The following is a 14238-nucleotide window of genomic DNA, read 5'->3' as shown; positions in this document are numbered from 1 at the left end:
CACCTGGATGCCAGTGGCTGCTGGAGCCTGGAGTCCCTTTCCTTGGGAGCCAGGGATCAGAGATGAGCCTGCTCTTCCAGACTGCTCCCCACACTCCTCCTGAGCCAGGACCAGCAGAAGGCGACTCGTGTCAGGACCCCAGTGGCCATATTCAGTGGCACCAGTATTTCCCCAAGGTCTCTGTGCTCAGGAATTCCCCAGAGAGAGACTGACTCTCTCTCTCTCTCTCTCTCTCTCTCTCTCTCTCTCTATATATATATATATATATATATATATATATACTCTCATTAATAAATATATATTAAATATATATATATTAAAAGATTTTATTTATTTATTCATGAGAGTAACAGAGGCAGAGGGAGAAGCAGGCTCCTGGGTTGATCCCAGGACCCCAAGATCACGACCTGAGCCACCCAGGTGCCCCTCCCCAGAGCCCATATTAAAAGCAGATTCCTAGGCCCTGGCCCTGGGGATTCAGAAGGCCTGGAGCGGGGCCCTGGAATCTGCCTGTTAACCAGCAGCCTCAGGTAAATCCACTGTAGCTGATTTCAAAGCCAACGATGAATTCTTTGCAGAAGCGATGGGTTCTCTGCCCACGCCCCCAGTTCTCCTGGCTGACTCTGCAGAGGGCCAGCTGGGCATATATCCAGGGGGAGCACTTTCTCCTGGGGAGGGAATGCCTAGGCCCTGGGTCTGGCCCTGGCACCTTCATCCTTAGCCTGTGCCCTGATGTGGTCAGGAAGGGGGAGTGTGGCATGACGTTGTGTTTGTGGGGTGACTTCTACACGGCGGGGCCATGGCTGTTTCTCGAGGCATCCCCAACCTGATGGGCAAGAATGACAGTTTGTCCCTAGGTGGGGTTTCCAAGGGGGTTTTCCTACCTTCTCACCCCTTGGGGACTCTGAGCCCAGACTTAGCAGCTAGCAACAGCTGGTGACTTTCAGGGTTGTAGGAAAAGCCCCTAAATATTTTGCAACGGCTTTTCACCTCCACCTGCCCTCCCTTGAGTATCCCAGGCAGCTGGGGACTCGCGGGGTAGGGGATGCTTAGGGTCCTCTAGCCACTCAGTGTGACCCTCTCCTGTGCCTGGAGCCAACTTTGGGCTGGAAGACACAACAGGCCTTTCTAGAAACCCGAGTTCAGTAATGTAAGTCCTTATGGTTCAGAGGGCCCCGCAGCATCAGCATCACCTGGGAGCTTGTTAGACGCATTGCAGACCAGCCCAGAGCTGCTGACCCCTCAGGATGGCATTCTGTCCCCAGGAGAAAGTATCCTCCCCCCACACACCTGCCAGGCCCTTTGTTGGGTCAGGTGAGGGGGGGAGGGAAGCGGTGCTCACCCAGGGATCAGAGCTCAGGCAGCTGTGCTTCCTACTGCTCCCCCTGGGCACACCCCAGGCCACTTGTCCTTTCAGGGGGCCAGCAGTGAAGGGGTTGTGTCAGGAGCTTGTGGACCAGTGGTCCTTTTACAGGTCACCAGGGATGGGGGAAAGGCCCGCATTGCCCGTGTCGGGTGGGCAAAGGCAGGACCAGGGGCCTCGGCATCTAGACTTTCAGCCCTCTGCTCCTGGGGGGTGGGGGGTTAGGACAGGGAGGGCCGTGACCTTGTCGGGGGCCAGGAAAGACTTTCAGGTGGCAAGCCTTCTTTCCTGGGAGATACTCAAGGAGCTCTCACCGTCCAGAACGACTATCAGAACTGCCCATGGTATTTATTTTTGTGCTCAGTATGTGCTGGCACCCGGATGAGGGAAGATCTCGCTGTGGTCAGCGGACTCACCTGTTTGTTTTTTTTTAAATTTAATTTAATTTGTTTTTTTCGGACTCACTGGTTAAAAGCAGGTGCCTCAGCCTGCACCCAGGCCTTCCCAATCTCCAGGGCTGGGCCTGGGAATCTGCTTTTAATCAGGGCCCAGAGAGGGGTGATTTCCTCCTGCTCAGAGACTTTGGGGAAACACTGGCCTTCTGCAAACCCTAAATGAGGCTGCCCAACACCGACATTCATTCCCTGGTTCGCTCACCCATCCAATTATGGGACATCCAGCTCATTCACGGGCCCACCCCCTCTGTTCCCCCAGGGCCACCGTCCCCATCCCCGAGTGCACCTAATCGGCCCCTCCTGGGCGCGCTCGGTCTTCTTCGCCCTGCATCCCTCCACTCTGGGCATCCGCTGTCTCCCTCCTCCCTCCGGGGGTCCCCAGCGAGCCAAGCCCCGCCCCCGCCCGCCCCAGCCCAGCTCCCCAGCCCGCGACTGCGCTCTGGGCCCCGCGCGCCCCGCCCCCACCCGGGACCTGCTCCGCGGGGCGTCGCCTCGGACCCCGCGCCCCGCACCCTCCGGGGACTCGGCCCCTCGGCTGGGGGCTCCAGGTGCGCTCCGGGGAGGATGAAGCAGGTAGGGCCGCGGGGATGCTGGGGGCTGGAGGATGGAGGAGAGGACGGGAGGAGGCTGGGGGGGGCGCCCGGGGGAGGGGAGGGGAAGGGAGGAGGAGGGATGCACGAGCCCCGGCCTGGGCTGGGCCGAACCCCAAATGCGCAGGAGGCCTCGGATTGCAGCCGCGGGGGAGGGGCCCCGCCGGCAGAGCGGGTGGGGGTGGGGATGCGCAGCGCCCGCCACCTGCCTTTGGTGTCCCCCAGGCGCTGGTGGACGATACTGAGGACGTGTCCCTGGACTTTGGCAATGAAGACGAGCTGGCCTTTCGGAAAGCCAAGATCAGGTATGTAGGACCTGGCGTGTGGCAAGCATCCTCCAGGGCTGCAAATTCGCTTGCTCACATTCACTCACCCACTCATTCATTCCTTCCCAATGTGTTGAGCGCCTGGTGTGTGCCAGGCGTGGGGCTAGGGACACACCCTGGACAGATCAGACATGGTCCCTGCCCTCTTGGCACCTGCAGTCCGGCCTGCAGGGGACTAACTATGAACAGACAAAGATGGTCATGGGATCGTTACAGCGGGAGATGATTTGGGAAGGAAATCAGCGGGTGGTGACAGAAGGTGATGTGAAGGGCCCTGGCCCCAAGTGCAAGCGAGGAGGGCTTCTGGGAGGAGGCTGCATTTGCACTGAGACCTGAATGAGGAGAAGCAGCCAGCCATGGGAGACTCTGGAGGAAGAATGTTCCAAGCAGAAGAATAACAGGTGCAGAGGCCCCAGGGCTGTGTTGGAAGGTCAGAGAAAGGCCCCTGTGTCTGGATGGTAGTGGAGGAAGGGAGGGGGGTTGGCAGGGAGGCTGGGGAGCTGGACAAGAACTTCCATTCTTATTCTAATCCTCGCTTCGGCACCAGACAGATGTAGCGTCCTGAGCTAAGTCCCTTGCTACCAGAGACGTCCCGCACCCCCGGAGGCAGCAGGACTAGGTGTGAGGAATGACCCACAGACACTAGGGCCGACGACCCGGGCATCTCCATCTAGAAACACGTGCCTCGGGCACCCTTACCATCTCTCCTTCCCGCCCTCAGAGCCACCAGGGTGGGGGCCTCCCCTAAACGCCATTCCTTTCCGATGCTCTGATCCAAATCCAATAAACCCCAGGTTGGAACAGGACTGTATCAGTGTCCTCGGGCCACTGTAACAAATGACTAGAAATGTGTTGGCCTAGAAACAGCAGATGTGTATCCTCTCGCAGCGTTGTGAGCAAAAGATTCACAGCAGCCGTTGTGTCAGTTTCGAAAAGGAATGACAACGTTATTATTATAAACGTTTATGACGTTAATGACATTATTATTAACGTTAATTAACGTATTGAAACCTAACAGAGCCAGGAGAGGCGGGGAATCCATGCAGGTAACAGTGGGCGAGGGATCCCTGGGTGGCGCAGCGGTTTGGCGCCTGCCTTTGGCCCAGGGCGCGATCCTGGAGACCCGGGATCGAATCCCACGTCGGGCTCCCAGTGCATGGAGTCTGCTTCTCCCTCTGCCTGTGTCTCTGCCTCTCTCTCTCTGTATGACTATCATAAAAAAAATAAAAATTAAATAAAAAAAAAACGGCGAGACCCGAGACTACGGTGGAGTTACATCAGGTCAGATGTTTACAACCTCGGCCTCACCAGCTGGGAAGCCCCTTGGAGAAGCCGGGCTGGAGGTCTGGGCAGAGCATCCTCCTCTCAGCTGACACTTCAACTGACCCTTCCCATAAGGGCCAAATTTATAGGGCAAATGATGGGGTCTGAAGTTAGACATTTTTTCTCCTACATGCAGTTTGGAGCGAGCTGCTTTTCCATGTTATCAGGCTTTTACATTTTCAAGGAGCCTGGGCTTTGTGTGCCCACCTCCCGTCCCCGATTCCGGATTCCATTGTGGGGGAGTCCAGGAGCAGAAGGGGGTGTGAGACAAGATTGGTAGCCCTTGGCATCCCAAACAACTGGGCTTCCGAGGTCATCCATGCAGCACAAGCCTCACGAACAACATTCCTTAGCCTGCCTGCCTACCCGCAGGTCCCAGCTGTGCAGGGCAAATCACAGAAACACCTGTCTATCCAGAACACACAGTTCTGGAGGCCAGAAGTCCAAAATCAGCCTCCCTGGGCCGAAAAAAGGCATCAGCCTGGCCACACCCTGCTGGAGACTCGGGGGGACCATCTGTCCCTTCCAGTGGATGCCGGCTGGGGCCCCTTCCCCATCTTCACGGCCCGCGTTGTGACATCTTACAATCTCTCTGCCCCATCTTCACGCTGCCTTTTCTCTGTCAGGTGTCCCTCTGTCTTCCTCTGCTAGGGGGGCTTGTGAGGGCATTTAGGACCCATCAGGATAATCCTGGAGAATCTTCCTGTCTCAAGATCCTTTACTGAATCACCCATGCAGAGTCTCTTTTGCCATGTATAGTGACGCTCACAGGTTCCAGGGTTAGGACCCGGATATTTGGGTGGCGGGGTGGGAGGACATTATTCAGCCTGCTGTAATGATCAGTGACTGTCATTCTAAGACCATGTAAGAGAATTGGAATCCTGGGGAAACTCTTAGAGAACCCCTGTACTCATTCTATGCCCAGCCCTGGGCTGGTGGCTGGGCATACGGGACACACACCTTTCCATTACGGAGCTGTCCAGCGTAGAGCAAGCATGGTCAGCCTCAACGCTGCCAACATTCTGGGCCGGATGATTCTTTGCTGTGGGGGGGTTGTCCTGTGCACTGTAGGATGTTAGCAGTGTTCCTGGCCTCTACCCTGGGTGCCAGTAGCACCTCGCTAATAATGAATCCAAGCACTGCCAGGTGTCCCCCAGGAGGGGCGGGCAAACTTGCCCCTCGTTGAAAATTGTTGGTATGGCTGTAATGGGTGTAGGCATGCCCATGGCTGTTATGACTCCGTGTTTTAAATGCTGTGATTGGCAAAAGCTTGGGCACTTATCCTGGTTCGGGGAGAAGTGACAGCGGAGACCTGAAGCGTGGGTAGGAGTTAGCCAAGCAAGAAAGACAGGAAGGGTATGACATGCAATGGTTTAGAGGTGAGAGCATGAGTTTAGGTTGTTGAGAGTGGTTCACTGTGGCTCAAGACCAGGGATGCTGGGGAGTGGTCTGAGCAGAGGCTGGGGCCAGACCCTGAAGGGCTCATAAGTGAAGTTGTAGAGCTCCACTGTCCACTAGAACTTTCTGTGAAGATGGGAATGTGCTCTATCTACGCCATCCAGTATGGTAATCACTGGCCACATGCGGCTCTTGAGCCATTGATATGTAATGAGTGTGAACTTTGGGCAGAACTTTGGATATTTAATTTAAATTTAAATAGCCATGTGTGGCTAGCATATTGGATAGTGCAGCTCTAGGGTTTGGTCACCACGGTAGAGCTCTGTGCAGGGCAGTGACAGGATCAGAGACACAGGACGGAGAATGGATGGTACAGGCAGATGGAAGCAGGGGGCAGAAGCTGGAAGCATGGACAACGGTGCTGGCAGGGGTGATAGAGGGAAGTGGGGGTGCCCAGAGGCACATAGAGAATAGAATCAGCTGGCCTTGGTGATGGTCGAGATGTGGGGTGGGGACAGGGACAACTCAATGGTGACACCCAGGTTTCTGACCTAGTGATCCCAGTAAAGGAGCACTTCTGGGGTCACAGATGTTGGGCTCAGGAAGTCCTTGTTGGGTTGTGCTGGAATGGCTAAGAGCCAGGTTTGGTAGGCAGCTGAAGACAGAGGCTGGGAGCTCAGGGGATCTTCGGGGCAGCATTCTGAAGCCTGAGAGGCAGCAGCTTCCAGCCCCCTGTGTGTCTCAGAGCCACCAATCCCAGAATCCTCCGATGCACCTTCTGTAGATTTCTGGGCACAGCCCTGTGCCTGCTTTACCAGATCCACGAGAGATGGGCCTGGGAGTATGAATTTAAAATAACATCCTGGGATGCCTGGGTGGCTCAGTGGTTGAGCATCTGCCTTCAGCTCAGGGCATGATCCTAGGGTTCCGGGATAGAGTCCCACTCCCACATCGGGCTCCCTGCAGGGAGCCTGCTTCTCCCTCTGCCTGTGTCTCTGTGTCTCTCATGAATAAATAAATAAAATCTTTTAAAAATTTTAAAAAATAAAATAATATCTTTCCTTGACTCTGATGCTCAAGAATATAGAGATGACTCTAAAATCCTGAGGATAAATGAGCCCCCCAGATAGCAGGGTGGAAAGAGAGTTCTTAATCAGGTCAATGAATGCGCTTCAGGGGAGTCCAGGATCCCCCTAAAAACTATCGTCTAAGTCTCACATGTTGCTTTAGGAAAAGGACTCAGACCTCTATTAGATTGCCAAACGGGTCCATGATCCAAAAAAGTTAAGAGTCACTAATATAAGGCAAGAATTATTATTTGGAAATTCCTGTTGGAATTTCCTGAAATAGGGGCCTGGCTGACTGTGAAGGGCCATCTAACAGGAGTCCAGGATATCGGGGTCATCTCTTCTGTTACCACTTTCTGGTTTTGTGGTTTTAGAAAGGTCACCTTGCCTTGCTGAGCCTGTGTGTAAAATGGGGATAATTGTACCAGCCTGACCTTACCACATGTTGTTGTTGTTTTTTTTTTAAGATTTTATTTATTTATTCATGAGAAACAGAGAGAGAGAGAGAGAGAGAGAGAGAGAGAGAGAGAGGCAGAGACACAGGCAGAGGGAGAAGCAGGCTCCATGCAGGGGAACCTGATGTGGGATTCGATCCTGGGACTCCAGGATCACGCCCTGGGCCGAAGGCAGGCGCCAAACCAGTGAGCCACCCAGGGATCCCCTACCACATGGTTTTTATGAAGTTTGTTCAGCGAATATTTATCCAGCATCTGCTGGGTACCAGGTGTTGGGCCAAGCCCTAGGATAAAGACCAGAGCTGGTCCTCCCCTTCCTGTCCCCAGTTCTAGGTCAGCAAGGCGCAGTATTATAGTAGTGGCTCTTAGGGCAGGGCACCTGGCAGGATCAGGGGAGGATGGGACCCTGCAGCACACCTGGGCAGGTGGAGGAGCTGTTAGCTATGCTGTGTGTGTGCACGCGCACGCACGTGTGTTCCCCACTGGCTACCTTTTCCTGTTTTTTTTTTTTTCAATTTTATTGTGGGAAAAACCCACAATCTAAAAATTACCAATATAACCACTCTTAAGTATACAGTTCAGTAGCACTGAGTGCTATTTATGTTGTGATGAAACAGATCTCTAGAACTTTCTCAGTTTGCAAATCTGAAATTCTCGTACCCATTAAACAACTCCCCATTTCCTCCTCCCCAGCCCCTGGCAACCATTGTTCTTCTTTTTGTCCCTATGAATGTGACAACTTTAGATACCTCATGTAAGTGGAGTCATATAGATTTGGTGTCTGGCTTATTTCAGTTCCCCTAACGTCCTTTTTAAAGGGTGAGTAGTGGTCCATCGTACAGATGTACCAACTCATCATGTCCTTCCGTTCATCTATCGGTGGACGCTGACTTTCTTCCATGTTTTAGCTCTTGTGAATAGTACCGCAAAGAACACGGATGTGCAGATCTATCTTCAAGACCCTGCTTTCAGTATATACCCAGAAGTGGAATCGCTGGGTCCCATAGTAATTCTAATTTTTTGAGGCATTTTCATGCCATTTTCCATAACCCTTGTACCATTTTACAAGTGATGTGCAGTGCTCTAGTGCCCTGCCAGTGATGTGCAGGGCTCTAATTACTCCACATCCCCACTGGCACTTGTTATTCCCTGGATTTTTCACAGGAGCCATCCTGATGGACGTGAGGCAATATCTCATTGTGGTGGCGATTGACATTTCCCCATTGATTGTTGGTGGTGAGCATCATCTTGTGTGCTTATTGGCCATTTGTACATATTTTGAGAAATGTCCATTCAAGTCCTTTGCCCATTTTTAAACCGGGTTACTGGATTTTTTACCATCAAGCTGTAGGACTTCTTTATGTAGTCTGCATATTAACCCCTTATGAGATACACAATTTGCAGATAGTCTCTCCTTTTCCATAGGTTGACTTTCTCTATCAATTGTGTCCTCTGTTGCACAAAAGTGGTTTAGTTTGAAGTAGTTCTATTTGTCTATTTATACTTTAGTTATTGTTGCTTTTGGTGCCATATTGCATTGGGCGTGTTTTAAATTGGAAATATAACTTAATATTGTAAACCACCATTTCCAAGAATGCAGCTCAGTGTGGGTTTTAGTATATTAACAGGATTGTGCAACCATGACCACTGTCTAGTTCCAGAAGTTTTCATCACCCCAGATGGAAGCGCTGTGCCTATTCAGCAGTCATTCTTCCCACATCGCCTCCTCCCCACCCCGGCCTGCTGGCAACCACCAATCAGTGTCCCTACCAATGTGCCTGTTCTGGAAATTCTATAGAGTTGGAACCATACAGTGTGTGGCCCTTTGGCTTCTCTCACTGAGCATCATGCTTCTAGGTTTGTCCATGTTTTGACATTTCTTCATTCCTTTTTAAGGCTGAATAGTATTTCATCGTATGGCTAGAGCACATTTAGTTTATCCATTTGTAATTGATGGATATTTGCATTATTTCTACTTGTTGGTTCTTATGAGAAGCGCTGGGCACCTGTATGGTGCAGTGGCTGAGCGTCTGTCTTCGGCCCAGGGCATGATCCCGGGGTCCTGGGATCGAGCCCTGAATCGGGGTCCCTGCATGGATCCTGCTTCTCCCTCTGCCTGTGTCTCTGCCTCTCTCTGTGTGTCTCTCATGAATAAATAAATAAAATCTTTAAAAAGAAAAGTGTTAAAAAAAGAAGTGTTGCCATGAACATCCATGTACAAGTTTTCCTGTGAGCTTGTGTTTCCAGTTCTCTCTGCCAGTAACCTAGGAGGGAAGTGGCTGAACCATATAATAAACTCTATGTTTTAGGCATGCTGTGCTGCAGACCAACTTTTAGTGAGTACTCTGGGCTCCTAGGTGCCTCACGGAGTAGAAGGAGCTTGGACTCGAGATCAGAGAGACCCAGGTTTGGGTCCTGGTTCTACCATTCTCCAGCCAACTAACTGGTTAAGGGATCAATTTAGCAGATAGCCTCACAAGACACAAAGAGGGTTTAAAAAAAAAGTATTTATTTATTTGAAAGAGAGATAGAGGGAGATAGACAGAGGGAGAGGGAGGGGGAGAAGCGGGCTCCCACTGAGTAGAGAGCCTGTTGTGGGGCTCGATCCCAGGACCCTGAGATCATGACCTGAGCCGAAGGTAGATGCTTCACTGACTGAGTCACGCCAGGGCGCCTCACAGGCAGGCTTTCTGACAAAACTACGTGGATTCGGGATCCTATGGAAGGAGATGCAGGCCAGTGACACCGCGTCTTTGTCCTGTCGGAAGATCCACAGTTTCTTGTGCCTGCCACCTGCATGGGCCATATTGGGGTGCCAGGTGCATCAGCCAAAGTGCTGTGAGTCATCTAGAAGCTTCGGCTTCCCTTTCTCACCAGCCTTTTCTATGATTCTCTTTTCTATGTTCACTGAGGTCCAGTTCCTCTGCAACCCAGGGGCAGTTCCATGCTAGGAGCGGGCAGGTGCCACATTGCCCTAGGAGACCCAGATCATTCCCACGCAGGGCTGATGTTAGTCACGTACTCCCAGTGACCTTGAACAGATCAGAGCACCTTCTGGATCTCCCATTGTCTCAGCTGTAACAGGGGGATGATGTTGGCTCCCTCATAAGGTTGCATAAAGAGGACTAGATGAGGTGACAAATGTATATAACTGGCTGGGCGGGACCCCTGACACCTTGTGTGGGCTCCATGAACAGTACCTCCTATCTGCCTTTTGGTGACTTCTGTGTCTTGCTACTGTGGGCAGGGCCGGGGTGGAGGCGGGTTCTCAATTGGAACAGGAGGCCACAAGGGAGCTGGAGACTCTCCTCTTGTAAGTTTTGTTTATACTTCCAAGGTACTGTCTTTACAAAATTCATTTAGACCTAAAGGCCATGGGATCCAGTGGCCTCCCACTCAGAGTAAGATGGTTTCCTCCTACCGTGGGCAGAGTTCTTAGATCTGATTTTGGTCTTAATTATCAAGGCTGGTGGTTGGTGGGTCCGTGTTCCATGGCTGGTCCTCATCCACCCCCTGCAAATCCCTGACGGGCTCATCATGCAGAGTAATGTTCTGTCTCTCAAGAAGTCTCTCTCTTCCCCTGCTGGATGCAAAAGCTGTTCCTCAAAAATGAGCCATAGATGAAATCGTTGGCTTGTTTGAGGGGAAGTTATAGTGAATGGAAAGTAGTACAAGCAGTAACAAAGACTTAACCAGCACGTACTATGCTGTTTTGAGCGTCAGAGTTAGAATGATGTGTTTAGTCTGTGTTGCAAACCTGTGAAGTGGATACTGTGGGTTTTTTTAGTTGTTTGAAAATTCAATAAACTGATAGAGAGAGTTGAGTGACTGGCTCAAGGCCACACCACTACGAGGCTGCAGGATGGGGATTTGAACCCTTAGAGTCTGAGTCTTGTGTTACACTCTGCTTAGGAGGCCAGATGCTCACGTAGGGAGGGATGCTCAGAGATGAGCCGTGGGAGCAGCATGTTCAGGGCTTTCATCTTACGCTTACTCTGGGGAATACTTTACATTTTCCCTGTGTCCGTGAGAGTGCAGAATTGTTCCCAGTTTTTAGAGCAGCTCTTCTTTTCTTTCATTCTTTCTTTTTTTTAAAAAAAAAAAATTTTACTTATTCCTGAGAGACACAGAGAGAGAGGCTGAGACAGAGGGAGAAGCAAGCTCCCCTGTGGGAGCCCAATACGGGACCCAATCTCCAGACCCCGGGATCATGCCCTGAGCCACCAAGGGTCTCTCTTTTCTTTTTTTAAAAGTAGTCTCCATGCCCAGTGTGGACCCCAACTCAGGGCTTGAACCCACACCCCTGAGAGCAAGAGCTGAGCTAAGATCAAGAGTCAGATGTTTAACCGACTGGGCTACCCAGGTGCCCCTTAGAGCAGATTTTAACTTGGTCACTTATTGATATTTTAGACTGGATAATTCTTCGTTATGGGGGCTATCCCGTGCATTGTAGGATTTTTAGCAGCATTAGCAATGCATCCCCATCTCGGGGTGATAACCAGAAATGTCTCCGGATGTGGTCAAAAGTCCCATAGGGGCAGAATCGCTCCTATTGAGAACCTTGATGAGATTATTCTCTCTTTCTCTCTGGGGTTTGGATTTGGGTTTGGGCAAATTAAATGTGCATTTGAGGGGACCCAGAGCATTCGGGACACCTCTGTGTTTGACACTGTCGCAAGGGAAGCTGGCGAGGTGGGAGGTAAGGAAGGCGCACTTAGCAGGTGACCACAGACAGAGCCTTGGTGGCCACATGCAAGGCAGGTGCAGCTCTGTTGCTACACACGCATGCACGCACCCCATGCTCTAACATTCTGAGGAGAGGAATTTTGGTTTTTCTTTGCTGTATTTCCAGGAAGTCTCAATAAGTGAGACCCCTGTCCCTGGGGAGGTCGTGCTGCCCCTCACCCCACACTCTGAAAGCTGTATTTTAAAAATGTAGAAATAATAACACATAAGCAGGTCCCACCAAGAGCTGATTGTTTAGTTTTGAGGAAGGTCCATGATTACCAAGGAAAATAACCCGCAGAATCAGGGAACTAGGCGAATTTCAGTTCTCTTTGATTAGGGCACGGAATTACATATTTTGAAATTAACTCCTTACATCTACAGCAGCTTAACTTCCCCTTATTTATATTTCTCGTTAACTTTAAATTGCATAAGCCCTGCCAACGATAAAATCACCGAGAGGAGATTTCTGCTGAAGTGGGACCCACACAGTCAGGGAAGGCATTTGGGGACGTTGCTCAGGTTCCCTGATGTTTGATATTGGACGGCAGGCTGACCGGGAATGTCTAATTCACTCAGTCATTCATTCAGGGGTTGGCACCATTGACATTTGGGGCCAGACATTCCTTGTGTGGGGGCGGTGCTGTGCACTGTTGGGTCTTGAGCAGCACTCCTGGCCATACCCACTAGATAGTAGCAGTCCCTCAGCTGGGACAACCACAGATGTCTCCAGATATCGCGGGGCGGGGGGGAGGTGTGTGTGTGGGGGGATACAAAATCCCTTCCTCTTTGAGAACCACTGGCTTATTCTTGCATTCATTTCATGTATTCACTAAATCAGGAAGTAATTTTAAAAAAAAAAAGGGATGCCTGGGTGGCTCAGCACTTGAGTGTCTGCCTTCAGCTCGGGGCGTGATCCTGGGGTCCCAGGATCGAGTCCCACATCAGGCTCTTTGCATGGAGCCTGCTTCTCCCTCTGCCTGTGTCTCTGCCTCTCTCTGTGTGTCTCTCAGGAATAAATAAATAAAATCTAATAAAAATTTAAAAAATCAACAAAAATTTTCAAGAACGTTTGTGTGCTGAACACCATTCTGGGGGACACAGAGAAAACCAGCCAGGCCTGGTCCTGACCCTCATGGAGCTGACATTTTTTTTAATAATTTTTTTAAATTTATTTATTTATGATTGTCACACAGAGAGAGAGAGAGAGGCAGGGAGAGAAGCAGGCTCCATGCACCGCGAGCCCGACATGGGATTCGATCCCGGGTCTCCAGGATTGCGCCTTGGGCCAAAGGCAGGAGCCAAACCGCTGCGCCACCCAGGGATCCCCTGACATTTTAATTAAGGAGAAGACAGTGACCATCTAAGCAAATATCCATGAATAAAGTAACTTCAGAGAGGGATAAGCCCTAGGGAGGGGTGTGTGGGCAAATGGGGGGCTCCTTCAGATTAGGGGGGCTCAGAAGTGTTCTCTTGGAAGAGGTACATTTGAACCAAGGGCCCCGAATGTGGAGGAGGAGCCAGGCATGGGAAAAGGCACAGGAGGAGAGCCTTGGCAGGGAAACAGCAAGTGCAGAGGCCCTGGGGCAGGGTGTGTATTTTAGGGCTGGTGGAGCCAGAGTGTAGGTGGAAGATACGGGTGGCCTGGACCAGCTGAACACCAGGGACACGTCAGGGGACTTGGTGCAAAGCTGCAGGCCCAAGACTCCCAGGTCGAAGGGAGATGATTGGGAGCAGTGGGGCCTCGATGCAGGTCTTGGGGTCCTGACTTCATCAGCATCCCCGGGGGAACTCAAGGAAGGGCCAAGACTTGAGGTTCTTGGGCTCCATCCCCGAGGATGCTGACTACATGTTGAGATGGGTGTGAAAGTCTCCTGTAGCGTGACTCTGCTGTGCCCTGAGCAACGTGGCAGATTTTTCTGGATTGTCCATTTGTGAGTGAAGGAGGAATGCTCGCACTGGTTCGTGTGAGTGTGAGAGTGTGTGTGCGCGCGTGTGATCACCTTCTTTGGCACGGGGTTGGGGGTATTGTGTTGGTACAGAGCTTAGCCATAAATTCTGGCGAGTGATGCTCATGACATTTCCTTAGTAAGACCGATGCAATGAACTTGAGCTGGAATTCAAGGAGACAGAGCCCGGAGCAGGCCCTTCTCCAGCCCTGGGAGGAATCCTCACACAGGAGCCGAGCCTTGGGTGTCCCAGGGCTACTTAGTCACTCCTCACTCGTCACAGGAGCAAGGTGCTTTCAGGATGACTCAGACACAGTCATAGGTCAAGGCCGTGGATCCTCAGATTTTCCCTGCATTTCACTACAGAGATGTCTCTCTCCCCTGGATTTTAAAATACTCTAGAAAAGGAATTACAAAGGGATAGGCAGGGATACAGATTCCGAGCCTCACACTCTCTTAGCCTCACATTTAAACTCATTATTCTAAATGAGTTTGAATTTTAATTTTAAAAAATGGGAACAGGTCACATGAGAAACCTGACTTGCTTAGCGTAGGTGAACCAAAGACAAGAGGCAGGTGGGTCGTCA

The 14238-nt window shown here is 51.2% G+C and overlaps 1 protein-coding gene across 2 annotated transcripts in view; it reads left to right on the top strand.

Annotated features, from left to right (window-relative positions):
- The first annotated feature begins 2278 nt into the window (after positions 1 to 2278).
- TVP23A (trans-golgi network vesicle protein 23 homolog A) overlaps positions 2279 to 14238 on the top strand; it is a 31223-nt gene continuing 19263 nt past the window's right edge. For both annotated transcript variants that reach the window (XM_055340200.1, XM_055340199.1), the window contains exons 1-2: positions 2279 to 2391; positions 2634 to 2713. In XM_055340200.1, the coding sequence (XP_055196175.1) occupies positions 2383 to 2391; positions 2634 to 2713 (89 nt within the window). In that variant the 5' untranslated portion in view covers positions 2279 to 2382. The remainder of the gene's footprint in view (positions 2392 to 2633; positions 2714 to 14238) is intronic.

This window comes from Nyctereutes procyonoides, unplaced genomic scaffold, assembly GCF_905146905.1.
Source record: "Nyctereutes procyonoides isolate TBG_1078 unplaced genomic scaffold, NYPRO_anot_genome, whole genome shotgun sequence".
Classification (NCBI taxonomy): Eukaryota; Metazoa; Chordata; class Mammalia; order Carnivora; family Canidae; genus Nyctereutes; species Nyctereutes procyonoides.
This window is presented reverse-complemented; position numbering and strand designations above follow the sequence as displayed.